Source organism: Mesoplodon mirus (genome assembly GCF_964341445.2).
Source record: "Mesoplodon mirus genome assembly, chromosome: 12".
NCBI lineage: Eukaryota > Metazoa > Chordata > Mammalia > Artiodactyla > Ziphiidae > Mesoplodon > Mesoplodon mirus.
Window position 1 is genome coordinate 71827512 of NC_138988.1, and position 24615 is coordinate 71852126.

Below are 24615 nucleotides of genomic sequence, written 5' to 3' on the forward strand. Positions count from 1 at the left end.
CTCCCAGTTTTGAATTGCTAAGTCCTCCTTTGGGAGTATGCTAAGTATCAATACAAGGGATGCCACTTGCAGACCTCCAGCAATCTCTCCCTCACCTCCACTTTCCTCTGCCCAGCCTGTGGGCCTTAAGAAGTGGGCATGGACCCTGCTGTTTACTGACTGGTGTTTGCTCCTGGGTCTGGCCTTGGTCCACTTTGGCCCAGGCCAGTTGGCACGAGCTGGTTGGTGTAACAGCCCTTCCTTCTTCCTTGGCCAAGAGGCTGCCCCAGACCCAGTTCCAGGAGGGCCCTGAGGCTGAGGGGTTCGTCACAGGGAGGGGCCACATGGAGTCCCACCCCCCAGGTCCCTGTGATGCTACCTATAGGATGGTAGAGGGAAGCAGAGTTGCAGATACCCACTGAGGCCAAGAACCCAACTGCCCCAGGTGATCTGTGGGTGCTGGCTGGTACTGCCAGGGGCTCCTGGCTGGGCTTGGGTTCCTGGGTGAGGTGGGGACCACACAGCTCTGTGCTGCTTTTGTGGCAACCCTGAGTGAGAGACAGAAATGCTTAGGACGAGATGCTCTGCAAACAGAAGTGACCTCTGCAAACCCTACCTGGCTTTGCAAACTGTGGTTGAAGCCTTCAAATGCAGTGGAGCATGTTGAGGCAGGAGGAGGCCACTGGCCTGTCCTGGGCTTTTCTGTGGTGTGAGTGAATGATAGAGCAAGAATTTAGCAGCCGAACTGGGACCAGCTGCCTGCTGGCTGTATCAACCTTGAGAGTTATCAGCAAATCTTTAGTGAGTTTACCTGGAAGGTCTCTGGGGTTGTGGGGGCCTGCAGTGCGGCCCTCAGTCTGTTCCCTCCACCAGTCCTGGGCAAACTCACCTGGGGAGGGAGTGATTTCTCTTTATGTATACTTCAGTCTCAGAAGCTGCCTTTGTCTCTGGTGCGTGTGTCATCCGGAATTGGAATTAGATTTGGTTATGAGTGACAGAAAAACCCAATTAATAGCATTTTAAATAAGATCGACATTTATTTCTCTCTTACATAAATAAGTCTGGTGGTATTCAGTCCAAGTTTGTTATGGTGGCTCTGCAAACATCAGGAATCCAGGCTCTTTCTATCTTATTGTGTCACCAATCTCAAACATCGCCTCTACCTCATGGTGCAACATGGCTGCCAGAGCTCCAGCCACCGTATCAGCATTGCAGCCAGCTAGAAGGACATGGTAAAGAGGAGCATCCCCCACACACTGAAAGTCACATCCGCAATAAGTCACACAGAATACTTCTCTGTGTATCCTGTTGGGCAAAATTTAATCATAGCTGCACTTAGCTTTAAGGGAAGACCAAAAAATGTAGACTTTAGTTTGGGTGGTCTTACGCCAAGCTTAAAATCAGGGATCTTGCTGCTGAAGAAGAAGGTGGAACAAATAGAATAGAGCTAGCTGTCCTTTTCACAGCATGAGACTTGAACAGAGGGTTCTGGGCGATTCATGATTACAGGTCCCTCCAGATAGCAGCCTGGCTGTGGGGGGTCGGGCTCTGTCTCCCCATCCAGGCCCTGCCTCCAGCTTTGGGGCTTGAAGCTCCCCTTAGAGCTGCGGCAGTAGCAGGGATACGTTCCTCGTGGAGCCTCCAGCAGGGAGAGGATCAGTTTGATGATCAAGGCCAGCCATGCCATCCCAAAGAGGATCCACAGAGACACTGTGTTCTTGTACCACAGAGGGTAATTCCGGGAGGGGTTCATCCCTGGGGGAGAAGCAAGGTCAGAGGACAGAGGCCTGGGAAAGTCAGGGCCATGTTCCCAAAACAGAAACAGACATACATGGCTTGATGTGTCTGAGCAGAATGTGGGAAGTCCAGACCCGGTTGAGATTGCTGGTCTTGTGGTCACCTCCCTTGGATTCTAGGAAGCCTGCCTGGATTAACTCCTAGGGTTTGGAAGCTAAGATTCCTCTTTGTCTTTCTGAAGGACTCTGTGCTCTGTCCCAGTGGTCCCCAAAGTGGGGTCCCTGGACCAGCAGCATCAGCATCCCCTGAGAGTCTGTGAAAAATGTGAATGACTGGATTCCACTCCAGACCTACTGAATCAGAAACTCTGGGGGTGGGCCCAGCAATCTGTGTTTTGACAAACCCTCCAAGAGATTCTAATGCCTGCTCTGTGGTTGGCCTGTTTTTGTGTTTGGTTTTCTCATGTCTGAAGGAAGGGAGCTTTCCAGGAGCTTTAGGAAGAACATTCTCATCCTACATTCTCATCCCAATGCCCTCCATCTGCTTCTCCAGCCTCGCTTTGCATGCCTCTCCCCCTTGAGTGCTGTGCTCTAGCCACTCTGGTCTTTCCCCCGTTTCTCCATCTATCATCTTTCCTGCCCCTGGGCCTTTGCACTTGCTGTCCTCTCAGCTCAGAACGCTCTTCATTTCCTCTCCCTTCAGATCTCAGCTCAGACTTTACTCTCCAGAGACTAGACTGGGCCCCTGTCTCCCGCAGTCTGTATGTTACTTACCCTCTCCGGGCCTCAGCTTCCTCATCTATAAAATGGAGACAACAAGAGTGTCCACCTTCTAGGACTGTTGCGACTATCATATGGGTTCATATCATAAAGTGCTCAGGGTGGTGTCTGGCACGTAAGACCTATAGTCAGGTGATTGCTTTCCTCGCCTTTGGATCCCCACACTGTGCCCCAACACAGTCAGGACTGGATAAGGAATGAGTGAGGGAGGGGAAGGGTGGAGGCTTAGATAAGCTGTATCAAGGGCCTACGCCATCACTTAGTTCTTCCCTCTGTGCTGGAGGCTCTATCTTATCAGATCAGGATTGTTCAAAGGGCAGAGATCTGGCCTCTTATTTCCTTGACATTGTCTTCTGTCTCAACTCCCTGTACCACCCACCCCTCTGTCCACCCCCTATCCTGTCCTGCTGGCCCCAACACAACCTCTTTTCCCTGTCTTCCCCAGCCCGAGCCCCTCTCCTGGGCCCCAGCTCGGGGATGAGCCCACAGCCCTGGGCCTGACATCACCACCTGGCAGGAGCTGGGATTGGATTAGGCTGATTGGGTTACAGGGCCACCATTCCGCTGGCGGTCCCAAATGAGATCAGCCGTGAGCCAGTTCTCTGCCCCGGCTGCCCGTCAGCTCCACTTGCTTCTGGCAACGGAGGGGAGGAGGTGTTCTTCTCCCCTCTTATTTCATTTTTTTTTAGCCAAAATCATAAGTGGCAGGAGACCTGGCAGCTGGCAAGGCGCTCAACGGAATTGCAAATGAAATTGGGGGAAGCGGAGGCTGTGAGCTAGGGAGGAGCAGGCGGCTGGGACCTGGGGACTGTCCTGGCCACGGCATTGGGGCCAAGAGGAGCGACTGTGAAGACAACACACCCTGTGGCTGCTGACACAGGACAGTGGACGCCCAGAGTCCAGGTGGTGGACCTCAGCATTCCCATCCAAGAAAGGGGTTTCATCCTATCCCTGGAGGACAAGGAAGGCTGAGAGACATGGGGAAGAAGTGAGGGTGGGTTGTCCCCTCTGAGCTATGGAAGATCCTAGAACATATGTGTATGAGGAGCCCTGGCTTGGGAGTCTATCCTAGACCTGTCCTTGGCTTGCCTGCCTTAATCAACTTCCTTCCCCTCTCTGGGTCTGTAGATGAGGCAGTCGGGGGCTGGTTGTACAGGTTGGGCACTGCACAACCCTAAATGGTTGCCATTCACACAGAGCATGATGAGGATGGCACCCATGGACTGTTCCAGCTTCTGTCATTGGCCCCCCTTGACTCTTATGACCTTTAAAAATGACAAGTGTTATCATGTCACCTGCCCAGCTCCTCTGAAAACCATAAGTGCTTTCCTTTAGTCTTAGGACAGAGTCCAAAATCCGTGACTCGGCCTGTGAGGCCCTCTATGTGACCAGACCCTGCCTCCCTCTCCACGCTGAGCTCTCCCCTTCTACGCTGGACGTGGGCAACCATGAAATACTCTTCTGACCAGCCCAGCCATAACAGCCTCAACCCAGGGCTGTGTGATCTACAGACGGCAAGTGAGGGTACGTGTGGTCACTTGTCACGAGACACTGAGATGGCTGCAGAGGGAAAAGTGTGAGTAGCACATCTCTGGAGATGTGGTGAAGGGGACAGTTCTGCCTGTTGCCACTCAGTGGGAGTGGGCTGCCCGGCAGTCCCTCTGGACTTAAAGGGCCCTCGTAGGTTCATACCAGGCCTTCTCAGTCAGAGTTTTTGGTGGAGGGGGACTCTGGGGGCCCTGCGCCTCATACACCAGCCTCCCTGCCCTGCCAGTCCCCACGGGGTGGCTCACGGGGTAGCAGGGACCCTGATCAGCCCTCCTCACGCCTGCAGCTGTGTGGATGTCTCTGCCGCCCCCTCCCCCTGCCCCGCCCCGGTGGTGGCAGAGGCCTTGCCTCACATTTCCAGGTTGCCCATGTCTAGAGAGGCCCGCCCCCTCCTCCCCCTGCCCTGCCTTCCCTCAGGGGGCTGTGGGGCCTCTGGACATACTCACAGAGTTGTGTCCTCAGTAACCCCACAAAGGTTCCTCCAGGCAAGCTTCTAGGGGAGCCTGTTGTCAGCTATTCCCATCTAGGACCAACTTTTAGGAGCCCTAGTGATCTGTGGGCACAAAGAGACTGCAGTTGGGGGTCCCCTTCCCTCTTCTCCTCCCCCACTCCTTGCACTGGGCACCCTCAGAGAACAAGGACTTGTGGGTTTAGGACTAACACTGGGGACACATCCTGAGTTTCATCCTTTGAGCCCTGCGGTAAGGCGGGGGGCAGTCAGTGGAGGGGGCCAGCTGTTGCAGGAAAGCACTGAAGGTTTTCAGAGGAGCTGGGCAGGTGACATGAGAGCACTTGTCATTTTAAAGGTCATAAGAGCCAAGGGAGGACAAGGACAGAGGCTGTACCAGTCCACGGGTGCCATCCTCATCGTGCTCTGTGTGAACGGCAACCCGTTAGGGTTGTGCAGTGCCCAACCTGCACAACCAGCCATATGCAACAGCCCTGCCTAGACTAGGGAAACAGCAGTGGGAACAGAGAGGAGAGGGCATATCCAAACCTCAACCTCCGAGCTCTGAGGTGGGCAGATGTGGCCCTTGGGGACGGTGGGCTCAGCTCTCCTCAGATACATCTCTCCTCTCTGAGGGTAGGAGTGATAGCATGACACACTTGGAGGAAACTGTCCCAAAGGTTCTCTTCCAGAGCAACAGCCTCCCTTCCAGGACAGAGGATATCAGCAAGGGGCAGCATGACACCCCTGACACCGGACTTTGCTTCCTGGGGAAGGAGAGGTTTAGGGAAGGGGACTTTGCACACAGGCCAGAAAGCACTGAGGAGTCTTAGCCCTCACCTAGCCCAGCCCCTCATTTTATAGACAGGAACACTGAGGCCCAGAGAGGGGATATGTGAGGCCATCTGGAAAGGGTTAAGAGTTCTGGAGTCAGATCAGAAGTCATCCCCCACTAGCTGTGTGATCTCAGGCAAACGCCTTGGCCTCTGTGAGCTTCGTCCTTCTCCTCAGTAAAACGTGGTGACAATCATCACTCTTGGTTGCTTAATGCGCTAGCTGTTTGTTACTTTGGTAGGACCTCATTTCAATATTCCAGGCTGGGTCCTGATTGTTTCTGAAGGAGGGCACAGAGCCCCTTGCGGCCAGTGGCCGCTGTTCATTTGGTGACCCTTTTAGGGGCGGGGAGTGAAGGGGGACGGGGCTGAGCTGGGGGTCCAGCCACCCCTGCGCCCCGCAGAATGTCCCTCTGTTGCCACCTGCTGGGCAACTGCCACAGCTTTTTTATGCAAGGACAAGTCGCTTCCGGGGGCCCTTGACTTGCCCACGCTGGGGGATGACCACCGATTAAACCCCACCTTGGACCCTCTGGACCACACAGCCCTTTCTTACTGACCAAGTTTGGAGACCAGTTGTTTGGGGGTTAGGGGAGGCTGGGATTTTCTGATTCTCCCAGACTCTCCTGCCAGACCCCCTGGGCTGTGATGTGGGCTTCGTGGCCCTGAACCCAGGGGCATTTCGTGGGGCAGGGTGAAGTGGGGAGGAGAGACCCTGGGACCACGATGGATGGGGGAGAGAACTCAGGGCCCCCCTTTAATCTGATGAGCTTTAAGAATAATAGGTGAGCCTGTGGAATTCTCAGGCTTTTCAGGATGGCCAGAAGTGTGGCTTACAGCCTAAGGCACAGGGTTCAAACTCCAGTTGTCACTTTTTAGCTGGGTGACCTTAGCCCTATCACACCACAAAAGGCAAATTGAACCTGCCAAAGCCTGTGTCCTCTGGACTTTGGGCCCCTAAACCCTTACAGGGCCTGGCATGCAGCAGGTGCCCAGGGACACGGACTATGGGCTGATGAGTGGAGGGAGTCCCTCCCGCCTCCCGCTGGGGGTTCTCACCAATCACGTAGTCGCCGAAGCCCACGGTGCTGAGGGTGATGAAGGAGAAGTAGAAGCCCTCCACGTAGCTCCAGCCCTCCATGTGGGAGAAAAGCAGCGGGGGCAGCAGCAGGAAAAGCAGGAGGCCGGACAGGAGGGCGCTGGAGCCCACCAGCCACTGGGCCTTGGCCGGGTCCTGAGGGTGCATGTAGCGCCCAGCCCCCATGAGGCCTCTGCTCAGGGCAAGGGTCCGGGGGCAGACAGCCTGGGGGGTACCGAGCTGACGGCAGGGTGAGCGCTACCCTCGTAAGAAGGGGGCTGCCTTTGGGGCCTCTGCACCTGGTGTGAGTTCTCCAGGCTCCTGGACAAGGCCTTGGCTAGCTCCAGGTCCCACTGTGTCTCCCCACTGATGCCCCTTTATTACTGAAGACCCCCGTTCTGGGCAGTGACCCCAACCCCACCACACTCCCACCAGTAACCCCAATTCCCAGAAGGATCCCTTGTTCCCATCAGTGAACCCTTTTACCCACCACGGGCATCATTTTCTACCAGAGACTCTCCCTCCGGGTAGTGACAACCTGGCCATCCATGGCCCCGATTCCCACCACAGCCCCCCATTCTAGAAGTGACCCGTCCTTCGCCCCTGTTCCTGCAACCCCCTCACCTTCCAGGTGACCCCCAGCTTGCGGGTGCAGCTGTGCACCCCCTGCTGCATGAGATACCCCAGTCGGTTGAGCACCACGAGGTTGAGCGGAATCCCCACGAGAGCAAAGAAGATGCAGAAGAGGCGGGCGCCCATCGTGCGGGGGCTCAGGTTGCCATAGCCTGAGGCCAGAGGGGGACACTTCAGGAGGCCTTTCCATCTTCAGGGGCCCCCGTTCCTAACCCACTACGGACATGGCAGCTGGTATGTATCATGGCCTTCCCTCCTCATGCAGGGCGCTCTACGTGCTCCCTCAGTCCAGCCTCAGCCACCCTTCCCAATGCAGATTATGCCCAGATTGACAGATTGGAAAACCGAATCTCTAGGGGGTGCTGTGTGCATGAGTACACACCACAGAAGCGTGAGAACCCCGTCTGTCCTCACTTCGTTTCCTCTCTCTCTGGGTGGGCAGAGGGATGCGGGAGAGGGGTGTGGGAGCCTGCAGAGCCTCCAGCCACTTCCTTCAGGATAGATCTGTTAGTTTCTCATGCATTCCCTCACAATGGGATATCAGCCCCCCATGGGCAGCAGGGACTTGCCAGCTTTGCTCATCACTGTATCTCCAGCACCTAGAACTCTCTGGACCATACTAGGTACTCAGTCTTTTTGTTGAATGAATGGATGGGTAGCTGAGTGAATACATGAGCAAGTTGGTGATGGGTTTTATAGATGATAAATGATTTCAGGGCTCAGGCCCATCCTGCTGGCCCAGAAGTATCTGTGTGCCTGTCAGACCCTGTTTCATTCTAGGGCTTGGAAAGTACAGCCCTTCCAGGGTGCTGGTCCCAGGGTAACAGGGGTGCCAAGGAGGCAGCCCGCTGCTGCACCTCTCAGGACCCCTTCCTTCCCTTGTGAATTGTTCCACATGTACCGGTCTCCCATCTCCCCTCTCCCCCTCCTTTCTCTGCATTTTCTCCGTGTGTGTGTGTGTGTGTGTGTGTCCGTGTGAGTGTGTGTGTGGTCGGAATCGGAATCATGAACTTCCCTATTGTCCACCTCTGAATGGCTCTTTTTTCCTGCTGTTTAGAATTCCCACCCTAAGGGTAGGTGCTGTTGGAAAGGGCAAGGATGGCCCCCAGCTGGGTTTTGAACTCCAACCCTGTGGCTACATGATCTTGAGGAAGTTGTGCAAATTCTTTGCCTCAGCTTCCTCATCCGTGAGGAGAAGAAGGAGCCTTATCCTTGGAGGTTGGACCATATGGACAAAATGAGATCTCAAGTATAAAAGTGCTTCTTGGGGCTTCCCTGGTGGCGCAGTGGTTGAGAGTCCGCCTGCCGATGCAGGGGACACGGGTTCATGCCCCGGTCCGGGAGGATCCCACATGCCGCGAAGTGGCTGGGCCCGTGAGCCATGGCCGCTGAGCCTGCGCATCCGGAGCCTGTGCTCCGCGATGGGAGAGGCCACAACAGTGAGAGGCCCGTGTACCACAAAAAAAAAAAAAAAAAAAAAAAAAAAAAAAATTAAAAGTGCTCCTTACAGGGCTTGGTATGCAGACCAGGTGTGTGGGGTAAGGTGGAGACCCCTTCCCCAGCCCTCCTTCCCCTCAGAGCCGGCCCAGACAGCTTTAGGGCAGCACTGAGTGGAGAGAAGAGACAGGGACAAAGTCCACATTGGGAATGGTAGAGCTGGGAAGAGGGAGGCTGCGAAACTCTGAATTAGGTGGGCCAAAGTCACGGGCCCAGGGCAGAGGGTGTAGGAGGTGTGGGGTTCAGAGATGAGAGACCGCTGCACATCTGGGAGACATGGCCCACAGTGACTGTGCATCAACATCCCCTCCTGCTCTGGAGCTCAATAAATGGTGGTAGAATGGGTATATTTGGAATTTGTTATGTCAGCATTTGTTGAGCACCCACTGCATGCCGGACCTTGTACTAGACCCGGGGGTGTAAGGGTGAATAAACACCATGCTGCCCCAACCTTCCGGGGCACAGGGCCCATGGAGTCGAGGAGCCTCCCAAGCATGCTTGCTTCAAGGTGGAGGACTGCCCAAGCCCCCGGGCAGCCTGAGATCTGCTTCCAAGAAGTATTATTTAAAGCCACAGGGAGAGTCCTCTGGGTGCCTCTGCCTGGCTCCACTCTGGGGAGGACAGTGACTGGGAGTTTCCTGGGGAGTGGAGCTGGCTGGAGGTGGTAGCCACCAGTGATGTCCGCCCGCCACCTGGTGGTGAGTCTGGTGTCATGCAGGCGCTCGGGCCGGGCACCCAGGCAGGGTGCCCAGGCAGGGTGATGGGGCAGCCCCTCTGGAGTTATTTCCTGGGTGTCAGAGCCGGAGGGATCTAAGCCACTCTTCTTCCCCAAACAACAGTCCCCAGGCACCCACCCAGGACAAGTTCCACCTCTGCTCTCCTGAGGACAGGCCTAGAGATGGGGGAGGGAGATCTAGCCCAGGGGTCCAGGTGCATGAGGGAGGAAAGGCGTTGGAGAGGATGGTGATGGGGTGAGGGGGTGCCTCAGTGAGCTGTGGAGAGGTGGGAAGGACCACCTTCCCCAAGGCTGTGAACAAGGGGGTCAAAAGGCTCTTTTTGGATTTCTGCTCCTCCTTCCTCCCCAACTTTCCATTACCTCCCCTCTGCCTTCACCACTCCCTATCCCAGGCTGAGTGCTGGGTGGGCTTGGCTGAGCAGACCAGGACACTTACAGTGCTCAGCAGCGTCTTTATTGTTACCCGGGGGGCCCTGAAAGGCTGTGTGAGGCAGAAGTCCCCAGAGCAGCATTTCACAAACCTCCTGGGGACCTGGGTGCAATGCAGAAGCCGATTCAGCACATCTTCAGTGAGCCCAAGGTTCTGCTCCCTGGCGGTGCCCACGCTGCTGCGTCTGTTTACGCTCAGAGCCAGGAGGCCCTAGTAAGCCCTCCGAAAGTAACTGGTGCCCTGCCCCTCAGGGGAGGCCGCCCTCCCCAGCACCCCCTCCCTGGCCCCATCCTGCTCTTACCGATGGTGGTGATGGTGGACACGGAGAAAAAGAAGGAGCCCACAAACTCCCAGCGCCCCATGCTGGTGGTGTTGGCAAGGACGATGTCCCCAGTTTGGTAGGCTCGGATGACGCCCTGGGGGAGAGGATGTAGTGACCACCAGGCTCTGTGGGGCGATGGGGCCCCTGCACCCAAACACACACACACACACACACACACACACACACACACACACACTCGTGACAATGATCCCAGCCTGTCCGGTGCTAGGAGGCTCTTTCCCTCCAACCAGGGGCTCCCCAGGGGCAGGGACCATGGGGACAGCTCCTTCCCCTCTCTTCACCCCAGAACCCAGGTCAGCCCAGGATATCTCACTGGCTGGAGGAAGCCCATTTGTTCTCTCCCCTGCTCACTCCTGTTCTTGCAACAAGCCCTGGTCTGTCCCAGCATGTGGTGTATTAGGGGAGCTGAAGATAAAGGAGACATGACCTCAGTCTTCAGCAGGACAGAGCCAAAAACTTAACTAACTTTGATACAGGGCAGTCCATGCAGCTTTAGGCACACAGGCAGCGCAGCTGCATGATCCCGGCTAAGATAGCCGACTTCTCTGTTCCTCAGTCCCCTTCTCTGTAAAATGGGAGTACTAATCGCACCCACTGCATAGAGTCGTTGAGGGTTAAATGAGGTATTAGGTGTAAAGACTTAGAACAGTCTGGAACATGGAGCATGGGAAAGGTTAGCAGTTGCTATCATGGCCACTACTACAAATATAATGCTGTTGGAATACAGATAGGGAAAGTGTGCCTTCTGATGGCGGTAGGGGCACAAGGCTTCATGGAGGGGGTGATGTTTTAGTTGGGCCTTCCTTGAGGGTCGTATAGGACTGTTCCTGGTGGGAGGACGTTTAGGTAAATGGGGCCGCAGGAGCAAAGGCTGGGAGGGAGGACTGGGTCTGGGATGTAGAATAGGGAGACTGACAGGTAGCTGGCAGCCAGGCCATGCTTGGCTCTGCCATGCCAGGGATGGAGTGGCAGGCCTCTCCCACGGTCACTGAGCAAAGGGGAGGCAAGCTCAGGTATGTGTGCTCTGTGGCAACTGGCAGCATAGAAGATGCTGGCAGATGGGAAGGGGAGAGAGTCCTGCAGGGATGAGTGATGGAGAGGGCCTGGGCTGCATCCTGGCACAGAGTGGTCCAGGAGGCACAGAGAGAAGATATTCAGAAGCCCAGGGCTCTGGCCTTATTTGGTGTGGGTAGTGAGAGAAGCATCTAAGAACTCTGTGAAGGTGTGTGGAGGTGAGGCCAAGGACAGAGATTTAGAACAGGTGGAGGAACAGGGCTGGGAGGAGGAGAACTGCTTGCTCTTGACCCTGTGGGAATTTGAGGGCCGCAGGAAGTTGCACTTACATGTCTGCACTCAGGGGGTAGATCTGGGTTGGAGATACCACATCCCTATTCTTGGGGATGGTTGAATCCACAGGGGGTTGAGGAAAGAGGTGAGGTGGGGGTGGAGCAGGAGGGCGTGGAGAGGAAGAGATGAGAGCCCCCCAGGGATCCTTGGGAAACACCCACCTACACAGATCTGTACTGAGGCAGTACTCATGCTTGACAACCCCAGTGCCCTGGCTATGAACCTGTGCATTTGTATTTAACCTCTCTGAGCCTCAGTTTCTCCATCTGTAAAATGGGGATGATAATAATGGCACCTACCTGTGAGGTAGGTGGGGATGAACCGAGTTAATACAGTAGGAACAGTGCCTGACACACAGTAAGTGCCACACAGAAGCATTTACTGTCATTCCCGTTGCCATCATTGTCACGTTCCTTGGGCCCAGGCTGCTGGTAATTGAAGTTCACCACCTTTTCAAGGGGCGTGTCACACAGCCCCCAGGACTAGGCAGTCGGGCTGTATTTGCAGAAGTTGAGATGTAGCGGGTGGAGGTGTCACATCAGATTCTTAACAGAGATAGTCCTTTCCCTGTCCAGCTCCAGGCCCGGCCACAGCGGCCCAGTCCCAGGGCTCAGGACTCTACCTCCAATCCAGTGCCCCGGTCCCTTCCCACCCGACACACTTCCCTGCTACCTTCTGGGGACTAGCTTTGGGTTGGTGACTCTGGCACACAGGCCTTGCCCTCCTCGCCAGAGGAGGCACCGGGACTGCAGGGTGGGGACGTCGGGCTAGGGGCGCAGCTGTCTGCACCCGCTGACCAAGCCACGGTCCGGGACGTTGATGCTTCCGCCAAATCCAAGCAGCGCCGGGTCCCTCGTCGCCTGCCCAGAGTTGAAGGAGACCTCTGTCCATCTGTGAGGCCCTGCCCGGAAGAACCCTCTCCTGCCTGCCCTCCTCCCCGGGCCCCGATGGGTCTCCCCGCCCCCCTCAGCAGTCTCTGTCCTCTGTGACCTCTGCATCCTCCCACCCGCAGCCCCCTCCAGCCCCTCCGGGCCTCCGCGGTTGGGGTGGCGCATCCACCGCCCCCCAACCCCCAGCCCTAAGACTCGGAGAAAACCGGGTTCAGCCGCGGAACGCCCCTGTGTCTGCTGTGCTCTTTCTCTCGGACCCGGGTCTGCGCATTTCGAGTCCCCGGACCCTGGCACATGCACCTTGGTCCCATTCCACTTAGCCACGGTGCGGGGGTGTGGGTGGGAAACAAGCGCGCCCTGCACCCCTTTCCTTCCAGAGTCCAACGGTGGTGCTGTCGGGCTTGCTCATCCTTAGACAACGCCCAGCGCTCTCTGCCGTCCTCGCCCCCAATTCTCAGCTTTGCACCTGGGTCTCCGGTGGAAGGGGCCAAGGGTGCCTTTTCGCCCTTGGCCCGCGGTCCGACGTCGCCACAGCGCCGCGCGGTCCCAGGTCGACCCCTCCTGCCACCTCCCAAGCCGGCCAGCGCGCTCTGTCCCTACGCCGCCCGTACCCGGTCGGCCCCGCCCGCCAGCTCTGGACCCCGTTAGCGCGCCCCTTTTCGTCCTCGTCCTCAGATTTGGGTGTGTGCGCCACACAACTCTCTGGACAGGGAGGGTCACGCCCTCTCGCCCCGAACCGGGGACTCAGGGCGCCGCGCTGAGCGTTGCTCTCGCCGGAGCTGGGCTCTTTCCATCGGGGTCCAGCCCAGTTCTGGGGTCCCTACTCGGCAACGCGCGCCTCCGGTCGTCCCCGCGTCCGTGCCCTCCACTTTCTTTTGGAGAAGTGCTCCCGGCTTTGCCCTGACCGGAGCCGGTGCGTGCCCTCTCGCCGCATGCCTGTGCACCCCGCGCTCCGCTGCGCCAGCCACCCCCGTACGCCCCACCACGCGCCCGGGCCGCCCCGCTCGCCCCTGACCCGGATCAGCGAGTCCAGCGCCGGGTCATCCAGACAGGTGAAGTTCCGCAGCAGTGCCCACTTGTCTTGCTGGAATCTCTTGCTGGAATCGTGCGCCGTGGGGCTCTCCAGCAGCCAGAACACGCCGCTGCCCAGTGCCAGGTAAGTCAGGTAGGCAAGCAGCAGGAGCACTGTGCCCGGCATCGCGCAGCCCCAGACCCTGCCCTCGGGCGCCTCCCGTGCTCTCCGCCTGCACTGAGCGGGAGAGGCAGGGAGGCCGGAGCCGGGAGCCATGGACCAGGACTGAGGCGGAAAGGAAGGGCTAGGAAGGAACTGGGCTGGTCCCTTCTTTAGCCAACGCCTGCCTGTGCCCAGTTTTCTCAGCAGAGGAGGCGTGCTGGGGAATGGGACAGCCCTGCCCCACCCCCACCGGGATCCAATCCCAGGGACAAAATGGGGCCCAGCTGTGGGCATCTGGCCCCGCCTCGAATGTGTGTGGAGTGCCCACCCCCAGGCAGGCCTAGCTCTGGGAGAAGGGGAGGGCTGCCGGGTGACCGCAGGCGCTGGGAGAGAAGGGGCCCAGAGCCTCCCAGCGTCCTGTAGCAAACGGTGGGAGGGACTCTTGCAGACCGCACGCAGGGTGAAGAGAAAGTGCAAGCGAAGTTTATTGTCCTGGGGCCCTGGGACTATTGCAACAGACTTGCTGCCTGTTGGGTCCTCCCTAGGTCTCTCCCATCACCATCCTTTCCTTTATGTGCCCGAAGATGAGGGGCTCCAGCCAATCACCACTTGCCCATGAACTTGGGAGGCAAGAGGGGCCTTGACCAGTGGACTTGTCCATTCCCTGCTTCTGAAGAGGCCCCCTCACTCCCTTCTCCACCCAGGTTGGAGGAAGGGTCCGGGGGGTTGTATGTAAAGAGTCCTGGGGGTTCTCAGTTTCTCAGGCCTCTCCTCTGTCTTAGGAAGTCCTGTGTGTAACCTGGGTCTCTTGCTGCTGTAGATCCTTCCCTAGGTGTCCCATCGGAGCCTCCTCTGCTTCACAGCCTTGCCTCAGTCCTGTCCAGAGGTCCCCAGCCACTTAAGGGTCTGTCCTGCTGAGAGAGGTTTGCAGTCCTTGGCGAAGCTGGGCCTTGAGATGGACTGGTGTAAATCTCTCCTTTCCTTCTGACCAGAGATGTCACAGTCTGGCAGGAGCGAGGCCAGGCTGCACAGGGTATTCCCAAGGGATGCTGGGCCTCCACGCAGGTCATTTCCTGGAAATCTCCTGGGATCAGCTGGCTGGTGTTTTCCCAGGGAGTGTTTGGAAAGGCTCTTAAGAGCCCAGAAGGGGTGATGAGGTCAAGGTGTGCCCTGAGGGGTTCAAAGGAGGCCTTGCCCAGGAAAGTGGGCGGGACACCCAAGCGTGCCCAAGCCTTGTTCACGGACAACTCTAGACCTGTAGGCAAGGGGAACTGGCAGGCTTAGAGGCAGCTTGCCTACCCCTCCGGCTGGCAGCTTCCTGAGGGCAGGCATCCTATTTGCATGAAGATGGCTCCAAAGTCCCTGCCTGGCCCTCTCCCATCCTCGACCCTCCCTGCCAGCTGGTCCCATGGGCGCTCGTCATACCCAGGTCTGCCCCTCATCATGGGGTTTTGGCCACTGGGTCAGGGTTGCCTCTCTGCTTGTCTAGTCCTTCCATCTGGAGGGCAGGAACATTCACTGTTGTTGCCCCAGAGCCTGGCCCAGTGCCTGACACACAGTGGGGGCCTGACAGCACACCGTGCACGTATCAAATGAGGCACAAATAAAGTCGCCCTGTGTTTGCTGTCCTGAATGAGGTCTCCTGGGAGGATGACGCAGGGAGGGCGATGGAGATTTGGCCACAATGATCCATGTCTAAATTCAACTTTTTCGGGTCACTTTTGAGGGAGGGGCATTGGGACAACTGCGCACATCTTGCACCGCACACATCTGTCTCCCATCCTGTCTCTACCTCTCCTTTCTGTTACTTTCTTGGACGCTCCTGTCTCCTTCCTCTGTCCGGAGAGCCCCTGAGACCAGCTCTGGCTGGGAAGTGAGTGGGTTGGCAGAGGAGGAGGTGTGGCAGGAAATCCAGGGGGCATATGGGGTGACTGGGAATGCTGGGAGGGGCTTCTGTGGCCACTGGGGGGCCTCATGCAGAGATGGGAATCTTCTGAGGTCTAGGGAGCCCATTAGTCTCGGGGGCTCCCCTTTCCTTGAGGCCTCTGCTGAGCAGCCAGAGCTGGGAGCACCTGTGCAGAAGCAGGGGGCCCAGTGGGAGGACCAGTGCCAGCCATGCCAGGCCCAGGAGGATCCAGATGGCTGCCAGGCTCCGGTACACAGAGATGTAATGCTTGCTGGGGTCCGTGCCTGGCAGGGAAGGGGGACATGATAAATGCCAGAGGTCTGAGGGCACAGCCATCCCCCAAGTTCCATAGGGGCTCCCACCAGCCTCCCAATAACAAGGATCAGCAGTGGAGGTCCCTGGGGGAAAGGGTGATGGGTCCTAGACCAGCAATTTCTGAGGATGTTGTGAGAATTCACAGCAGCCTCACAAAGTATTTGTCTCACTGAATAACCAGGGGCTCTCTGGTCCTCAGTAATTACCCCCTGCGGACACCTCCCCATCCCCTGAACCCCAGTGGCCCCCACCCCAAGATCTGTGACTGCCTGTTTCTCACCGACGACATAGTCCCCGAAGCCGATGGTGCTGAGGGTGATGAAGGCGAAGTAGAAGCCCTCGCTGAAGCTCCAGCCCTCCACGTGGCTGAAGACCATGGGCGGGAAGATGAGAACGAGCAGTGTCCCCAGGGCCAGGAACAAGGCCAGGCCCAGGGTCTGCAGTAGCTGGAAGGGGAGGAGTCTGCCTCTGAGTCCACTTGGAAGACCCAGGATTGTAAATTGCGGGGGTGGGGGTGGGGGTGGGGGGTTCTGGGGCAAATTAGGAAGTGGGCTGGGCCATAGCCAGGTCCCTGCCCTGTCCTGCCCTGCAGACCTCTGGGATGGGGGTTGTATCTCTGTGTGTGTTATCTTGCCCAGGCCAGGGAAAGATTCGGTCAGAGGGATTGTGTCGGTGGGTCAAGTTGGAGGCTCCTTCAGGTGTGGGGTCCACATGTACAGGCCCCCAGGGAACTCAGATCTGGGACGGAGGATGGTCATTGAACTGTCCCAGATTCCTCTGCACCCCTGCTTTCTTAGCGTGCCTAGCTTTGCAAGGGGCCAGATGACAGGTGGGCACTGGAGGTGTTCAGGGTGGCGTGGAGTTTGATTTTGGAGTTCTGTGCTGCCTAGATAGATCCCCCTTCAAAGAAGACCTTGCCAAGCCACTGGCAGGTGGCCTCCAGCCGGAAGCTCCCTCAGGGTGTATTTCAGTCTGGCCCAGTGCCTGACTGAGGCCAGGGCAGAGTCCTGGCCACGTCAGCGCCCACTGCGGGACAGCTGGGGCGGCCGGCACCGAGCTCCTCGAGGGGTGGACCAAGGCTTTGTCCAGCCTGCAACACAATTTAATTTCTCCTTCTGCCCAGTGCTTTTCTTCCATAGGTGTTGACTCCTAATACCATGCTAGCTAAACTCTTGTCTCAGTGTCAGCTTCTGGAGGACTCCACCTGCAACAGACTCTGTCCCAGCGGGGCTGTGGGGAGGGAGGGGCCCTACCTGGGAGCGCCTGGGCTGGTCCTCCCACCTCTCCAGTGTGGTCAGGTGGGCATGCAGCCCTGTGCCCAGGTGGTTGAGGAAGACCACGTTAAGTGGGATGCCCACCAGAGCGTAGAAGACACAGAAGACCTGGCCTGCCTCCGTGCTGGGCGCCAGGTTCCCGTACCCTGCAGGGGGAGGAGGGTGTGCAAATATGGGGAAGGAAGAGTTCAGAACTGCCTCCCTGACAGACTCGGGCAGAGGTTGGTTTCCCACCACCACTGGGGGTCGGGGCGTGGTGAGGGGAAACCCCTCTGTTCCCGTGAACACCCCTTCTCAACCTCTTCTAGAATGATCTCTATTTGTAAGAATCCTGCTTGTCTTTGAAGGCCCATCTCCAAAGACACTGCCTCCAGGAAGCCCTCCTGACTGCCACTCTCTTCCTCCCTACTAGGTGTGATCTCCCACAGTGCTTTGTGTCATTCTTACCTAATATTCTACTTTGCCCTGTGCTCTTGTTTTTGGTGTGCTTATCTTATCCTTCTTTAGTTGTTCAGAAGATCCTTGAGAGCCAAGCTTGGGTCTGATCCAAGTTCATACTCTCCTACCTCCACTCTATCTGCTTTGAATGTCACCTGAGTTCAAGGAAGGTGTGTGGAACTGGACTTAATTGAATGGATATGGAGACCAGGGTTAGTGGGGTCTGGGGTTTCCTTGTGGGAGGTGGTGTGGTTTTTCTGGCTGAGGGGATAGAGCAGATGCTTGACCATGCCCTGTCCCCTTGGAACACTGGGATAGCACCTGCAGCTGGGTGGACAGTACACGCAGAGGACTCCCTACGCCAAGTCCCTGTTTCTCTCTACCTGAGAGACCTTTGGGCAGGTCCAAAATACCGGAAAATTAATACATCCGGGATCAGCCCTCAACCAGCAGGGGCAGGAGTTGGTAGATAAATACGCCTGCTTCCTCTCCCCTGGCAGGGCTCTCCTTAGCTTCTCAGAGGGTCTCCAGCACTGGTGAACCCAGTCGCCCTAACCAGTCCCCTGCTCATTATTACACATTTCATTGCCTTTTCCTGTCTCAATTTCCCACTTGTCCTGCTTCCCGGAATCGTCTCCTAGATAAACCACATCCTAGTCTCAGCACCTGCTTTTGGGGAACCCAAACTTCAGCAGGGGCATTGGGGGTGCCCTTCTCCACCCTGACCCTTTACCTATGGTGGTGACGACCGTGCCTGCAAAGAAGAAACTGCTGCCGAAGTCCCAGTTGCTGGGGTTGGTGGAGTTGCCTTTGGGGTTCACGCCCTTCACCCAGGCTTCCATGATGACCTGTTGGGGGGGTGGCATGGGGTGGGAGGATGAGGGGAGCTGACAGCACCGACTGGTGGCCAAGCTCTCTGCAGGGTGCTTCCGTGTTGTCTCACCTGGTGACGTTCTTACTCACATTCCCATTTCATGGAAGAGGAAACTAAGGCTCAGAGTGGCTGACTTGCCCAAGGTCACTGAAGTCCAAATTCACTGCCTGCTCCACTGGCCAGGGCTGAGTGAGATGGGCTGTCAGTGTGGCTGGTGGAGGGGAAGGGGCCTAAGGAGGCAGAGGGTGCTTACAGAGTGGGGTGCAGGTGGGAGATGCCACCTACAGCCAAGAGGGTGAGACTCCATGGGTGGTCAGAACAATGGGAAAATTTCAAGTGGGATGTTCCTGGAAGGGCTTACTTGGGAACTTGAGGTTCGGGACCACGGGAAAGCCATGGGGCTGCCCTCCCATGGGGCTGATGATTCCGGACAGAGTACCCGGCGCTCTCTGAGCTTCCAGGTGAGCTGTCAGCCTTGCTCTTTGCTGCCCCCTAGTGAGTCCCAGCCCAGGCCTGCCTGAGAAATTCCATCAGAGGCCAGGGCAAAGGTCCTCGTGTGTGTGTGTGTGTGTGTGTGTGTGTGTGTGTGTGTGTGTGTGTGTGTGTGTGTGTGTGTTGGTGGTGTATATGTATGGTGTGTTGTATACATGTGGCGTGTGCATGGGTGCTGTATGTTGCATGTGTGTGCATGCTGCTGTTTACAGAACCAGCACCCCACAGGCTCAAGCCTAAGCCCCTCTGTCCCCGGGCCCAGCCCTCTTGGAGGTGGGCTGGACTCCCTCGCCCATCTGTTCCCCATCCTCCTCCCCTGTCACTGTGAATTGTCCCAGGGCAGCAGTGCAGCCTCACCACCTGGTAGAGCCCTAAAGGCAGGAAGGAGGCAGTGGGGGAGGGAAAGCTCCAGCTTCTAGTTCCTGTGGGAACCGTTTCCCCACTGGCTGGGTGAGTGAACTCTGCCGGGGTGGGATGGCCCCTGAGGGCCAGGCCAGTCTGGATGTCCTGACACAGGCTGTCTGCTTCTCCTCACTTTGGCAGAACTGGCCTCTTCCCATGTGAACTTCAGCCTCCCTCTCTTTCCCACACACCCAGAGAGGCCAGGACTGAACATTCCAGAACACACCCGTTCCCCAGAGACCCTCGCACGTGGGAGCAGCACTTGCCCTAGACCCAGCTGTCCCATACTCCAGCCTGAGGGTCTCCATTCTGCCCAGGAGGGGCTGTGATGTCGGCGAGGACACTGGGCGTGGGGCGCCCAATGTGGACCATCCATTCTTCTCTAAGAATCTGCACGTGGTGAGAAAGGCAGATGTGAGTCCCGGGACCTTGGGCAAGGCCTTGTTTCCTCATGGTGTCAGGCTTCAATACTGTTTTTACTACTGTTTATAGCTTTTTTCCTTCTTGTCATCTGAACAGTACAGCTGGCCCTCCATATCCATGGGGTCCACACCTGTGAGGTTCACATCCACGGATACAGCTGGCTGGCTGTCAGGTACTTGAGCATCCACGGGGCTCCAGGAAGCAATCCCGCGCAGATACTGAGGGGCGACTGTAATCTGTGCTCTTTGGGAATCTTTCTTTTTTTTCCTTTTTTTGGCCACGCCGCGCGGCTTGCGAGATCTTAGTTCCCTGGTTCCCTGGTCCAGGATGGAACCCATACTCGCTGAAGTGGAAGCGCATGTCCTAAGCACTGGACCGACAGGGAATTCCCCTCTGGGAATCTTATCCTAGCATTCTTCTGCCTCTCAGCTAGACATACCCTGGCAAGTGAGGGTCCCTCCCAAGGGGGCTGAGGACCTCTGGGGAGGCCTGGGGGTTGTTAATCAGTGGCACCTCCCTCGGGGCTGCAGTCCAGCCTGTGTCTCTAATTAGGCCCCAGCTATGAATCCTTCCGCCGCTCTCTGGCTCCTGGGTTTCGCCTCTAACCTGGGGCTGAGTGTGGAGGTGGGTGCAGGGCCTCCAGGGCCTCTGCCTTTTACCCCCTGGGTCTTGGGAGGCTCCTGAATCCTTCCCAGCCCCGATAGGGGTGCTGTGGTCCCAGCCCTGTGCTGCTGGGGAGCAAGGGAGTGAAGCCAGAGGCCGGAAGCCTCATTTCCTGGGAGAAAGGGCCTGGACAGGCCTCTCACAGCTCCGGAGCGTTCTCTCTTCTCCTAGGCCAGGCCACTTCTCATCTCCTAGGCCAGCTGTTCTCCATCTTCAGGGGGCATCAGTGTGACCTGAAGGGCTTGTTAACACACAGCCTGTTGCCCCCACCCCTGAGTTCCTGATTCAGTAGGTCTGCGGTGGGGAGTGATCGGTGGCATTTGTAACCAGTTCCCAGATGGTCCTGATGCTGCTGGTCCAGGGACCACACTTTGAGAACTGCTGCTCTAGGCGGTATCCTGCCCCCTGCACTTATGCTAATTTTTGTGTTGAAGAGCAGCCAAGCTTGGGTGCGAATTCTGCCTTTACCACTAACTGTGTAGCTTTGGCCAACGTACTCGACCTCTCTGTTCCCCAGTTCCCACCTACAAACTAGAGACAGTGGTAGAGATAGGTGCTGTAATTATGAGGAAACACATGTAAAACACTGGGCCGCCCGTGATGGATCAGGACTGGTCTGACCCCAACGTGATGACCCTGCTCCCTGCTGTTTTGGGCACGTCGCAAATACTCAATACACGCCAGCTATTGTGATGATTCCGCAGCTGGCTAGTTCCTTTGCGGTGGGTGGGAGCACTCAACCCCCTGGTCTCCAGTGCATTCACCTTCCCCTCACAACACCCTGGTTTTGCCTGGTTTCTGGGAGAGAGGGTGCTGGGGCCCCAGAGTTTGTACAGAGGGGCCCGAGCAGGGGTGACCAGCTCTGCCACCAGAGAGAGGCCCGGGGGGCGCCGTAGCTCAGTCACCCCCGTTGCTGCTCATCAAGCCTGGCTCCACGGCAGACGTGGCGGCTGCTCCTGACCTTTATCTGTGTCTCCAGCTCAAGTGTGGTCAGCACAGTGGTGTGAGCGGGGGAGAGGGCAGAGGGTGCAGCAGCCCCGGAGTCGGGGAAGGGGAAGCTGTAGGGTGTGCGGGGCAGAAATGTGTGCAGCGTTGATAGCACTGACACACAGTTCACATTTATGCAGCAAGTGGCAGCTTAGAAAGCGCTTTTAATCAGCTGTCAAATGTCTGCAGCATATAAGATTGTTCTTCTCTCCTAGAAGAGGACCAGAGAGGTTAAGTGACTTGCCCAATGTCACACAGCAATCCGGTTGTAGATCTAGGGCCAGAATCCGGCACTAGGTCTCATCTGGCTCTCTGTTCCCACCACACTCTGCTTCCAAACAGGGCCTCAGCCATAAGTGATGGCTCTGGACCTGCAACGAGACCCCTTTTCTGCCCACCAGCCCACACCAGCATCTTCCCTTCACCTGCACAAACTGCTCCACGGCCTGCTGGTCCAGGCAGGTGTAGTTCTCCAAGAAGCGCAGCTTCTCGAACTGAAACTGGTCCCTGGACTGAGCCTCCGCCTGTTTCTCCAGCAGCTGGAAGATGGTGGCACCGAGCAGCAGGTAGCAGACATAGGCCAGCAGCAGGGGCAGCACCTGGCCACCCCAGCAGCTGCAGAGCCTGGTGCGGGGCATGGCGTGCCCAGGACTCTGCCAGGGCCGTGGGGCTGGCTGTGGGTTCAGAGGTGGGAAGCGCCCGGGGACCTGTGCCCAGCCTCCTGCCTGCCTCGCCCTCCTCGGCACAGGTGTCCAGAGGCTGGGGAGTCTGTTTGAACAGTGCAGCTCAGCTTGGCTGCACTAAGTACCGTGAGTGCAAACAGTCCTGCCACCCCCCGCCCAGCCTTTTTTTTTTTTTTTCCATGGAGAGCAGCAAGTCAGGGGCAGGGACCCCTTCAGAGACCTAATGGTCCTCCTGAGGCCATCGTGTCTCACCTTCTGCCTCCAAGTTGGATGGGCGCTTTGGAGCCAAATCAGATGCCCCCCTTCACTCTACCCAGGGCCCCTTGGCAGCCCCCAGCTTCTTACCCATGATAGCTTCAAGCCCCCAGGCTTAGGTGCTGGGAAGAAATCAGAATGGGTGTGAATAAACCTTGTACTCAGTTGCCTTGGCTATGAAGTGGAGCTAGAAGGATGGACCCGCCTACTGGGGGAACCTGGGGATGAGGGAACTGGGTAACAAATTGGGGCAAAGCAAACATACAAGTGACAGTCTGGATCAGGAAGTCTGAGGGTTGATGCTCCTAATCAATTGGATGCACTTGCTTTAGAGCTTTTGCTGAAATTTTTCCTTGCTTGAAATCTTTAGCAGGTTAGCTTGGGAGGCTATGTTGGTGAGATAGTCGTGGGAGTAAAAAGAAGCTAAAAGTACCTCCTGGCCCTGGGGTGTTAACGGTGGTTGGATCTGGGGGGTGGAATCGAGGGTGTTTTCCTCTTTCTGTTCTTCAATTGTGTGTGTGTATTTGCTTTCTGAGATGTAATTCACATACTACCATTCACACAGATAAAGTATACAATTGAATAGTTTTTCTGTTCAAGTATATTCAGAGTCCTGCAACCATCTCCACCATCAATTTTGGAACATTTTTATCACCTCAGAGAGAAACCTTGTACCCTTTATCTGTCACCTCTATTTGCCCATCCTGCCCCCTTGACCTCTGGCAACCTTCAACTTGCTGTCTCTGGATTTCCCTAGTCTGGACATTTCATATAAATTCAATCATATAATACGTGGCCTTTTGTGTCTGGCTTCTTCAATTAGCATAATGTTTTTAAAGTTCATCCACAGTGTAGCAAGTATCATTACTTCATTCTTTATGGCTGAATAATATTTCATTGCACGGATGTACCAACATTTCACATATCCATTTATCAGTTGATAGATATTTGGCTCCTCTGAATAATACTGCTATATATGTTCATGTACAAGTTTTTTGTTTTTTGTGGTTTTTTTTTGCGGGGCTGTATGTTTTCATTTCTCCCCTGTATGTACTTAGGAATGGAATTGTTGGGTGACATGGCCACTCTACGTTTAACTTTTTGAGGAACCTCCAGAATGTTTTCCGAAGTGGCTACACCATTTTATATCCCCACCAGCAGTGTGTGAGGGTTGCCAATTCTCTGCTTGTGTTTTCTGGTGTTTCCTGTAACACGCTGCGCCAGCAGACACCATGAGTTGCCAGCCTGATAGCCTTTCCCTCCTTCCCGGCTAACAGAATCCCACGTTTGTACATGTCAGCCCCAGGCAATGGAGCATGACTGGTCTCACCCATCATGATAATCCCACTCCTCGCTGTCTCAGGAACGGCCCTGAGAGGGGGCTTTGTGTACGGGCAGTGGAGTAAGTGAAGATGCACAGGGGTGTGGGGCAAATGAAGCCAAACAAGGCACCATAGTCCTGGCCTCCTCCTGGTTCCTGGGGAGCCCTGGCTGGTGAAGCACACCCCGTTGGTTCCCTGGAGGCAGGGAGGCTGCGCTTTCATATTCCCGGCCCAGGCAGTCATTCAGGCATCCCTGGCTCTGTACCTACAGGCAGAACAGCTCCAGGAGCCGGTGGATAGTCCACTGAGGAGCCCCAGGTGCGGCCAGGCCATTGGAAGCAAACTCACGTTAAAGCAGAGGAGAGGAGCCCAGAAATGGGGAGGGGGCCAGGGGATTGACTGCCCCTCGCAGCCACTTTCCAAGCTCCCTTGCAGCTGGGGCCACCTGTGACCCAGTTCTGGCCAATTAGATGTGGGCAGAGGCGGCTGCGGAGGTGCAGGGCAAAGGTGTTCCATCCAGACCAAGGGTTTGGCTGCAGCCGGCCCCACCTTCCGCCCATCTGCCCTGAATGCACAGATGACAGCACCTGTTCAGCCACCTCGTGTCCTTGAGGGAAGGTCAAGAGCATCGCAAAGTCGCTCAGCTGATTTCCTGCACACGCCTACCTCAAGATTTAAAAAAGTCTTTTTTTAAAAAAATATTTTATTTACTTATTTGTGCTGGATCTTAATTGTGGCAGGCAGGCTCCTTAGATGCGGCATGCAAACTCTTCGTTGCAGTGTGTGGGTTCTAGTGCCCTGACCAGGGATGAAACCCAGGCCCCCTGCATTGAGAGTGCAGAGTCTTAACCACTGCACCACCAGGGAAGTCCCTTGAGATTTAAGAAAGTTTGACACATAAGTCCTATTTGTTTAAGCCAGTGTTACTTCCCAATGGTTACATAAGTTTTCTTTTCTTTTAATTGTTCAAGGCTTATTTGAGTTGGAAGGAATAGGGACACACTCTGGTTATCTCAAGTAATTGAAATAATTCGTGGTAGGAAGCTGGGAGCAGCCAGGGTTCTGGAAGAACTGGGCCATGACCTCACTCCTAACTCTCCCCAATTAACGTACCCTGCCCACCCCCTCG

At 56.4% G+C, this 24615-nt stretch overlaps 2 protein-coding genes across 2 annotated transcripts; both read right to left on the reverse strand.

Annotated features, from left to right (window-relative positions):
* Window positions 1-991: 991 nt before the first annotated feature.
* KCNK17 (potassium two pore domain channel subfamily K member 17) lies at window positions 992-13566 on the reverse strand (the record flags this gene model as incomplete). Its single annotated transcript, XM_082638525.1, has 5 exons — window positions 992-1734; window positions 6384-6558; window positions 7027-7187; window positions 10000-10114; window positions 13294-13566. 5 exons carry the CDS (start codon window positions 13564-13566, stop codon window positions 1427-1429), a joined length of 1032 nt encoding a protein of 343 aa, XP_082494651.1. The 3' UTR covers window positions 992-1426.
* Window positions 13567-15424: 1858 nt separating this feature from the next.
* On the reverse strand, window positions 15425-21864 carry KCNK16 (potassium two pore domain channel subfamily K member 16; the record flags this gene model as incomplete). Its single annotated transcript, XM_082638749.1, has 5 exons — window positions 15425-15642; window positions 15954-16119; window positions 16927-17093; window positions 18119-18233; window positions 21652-21864. 5 exons carry the CDS (start codon window positions 21862-21864, stop codon window positions 15425-15427), a joined length of 879 nt encoding a protein of 292 aa, XP_082494875.1.
* Between the last annotated feature and the right edge of the window lie 2751 nt (window positions 21865-24615).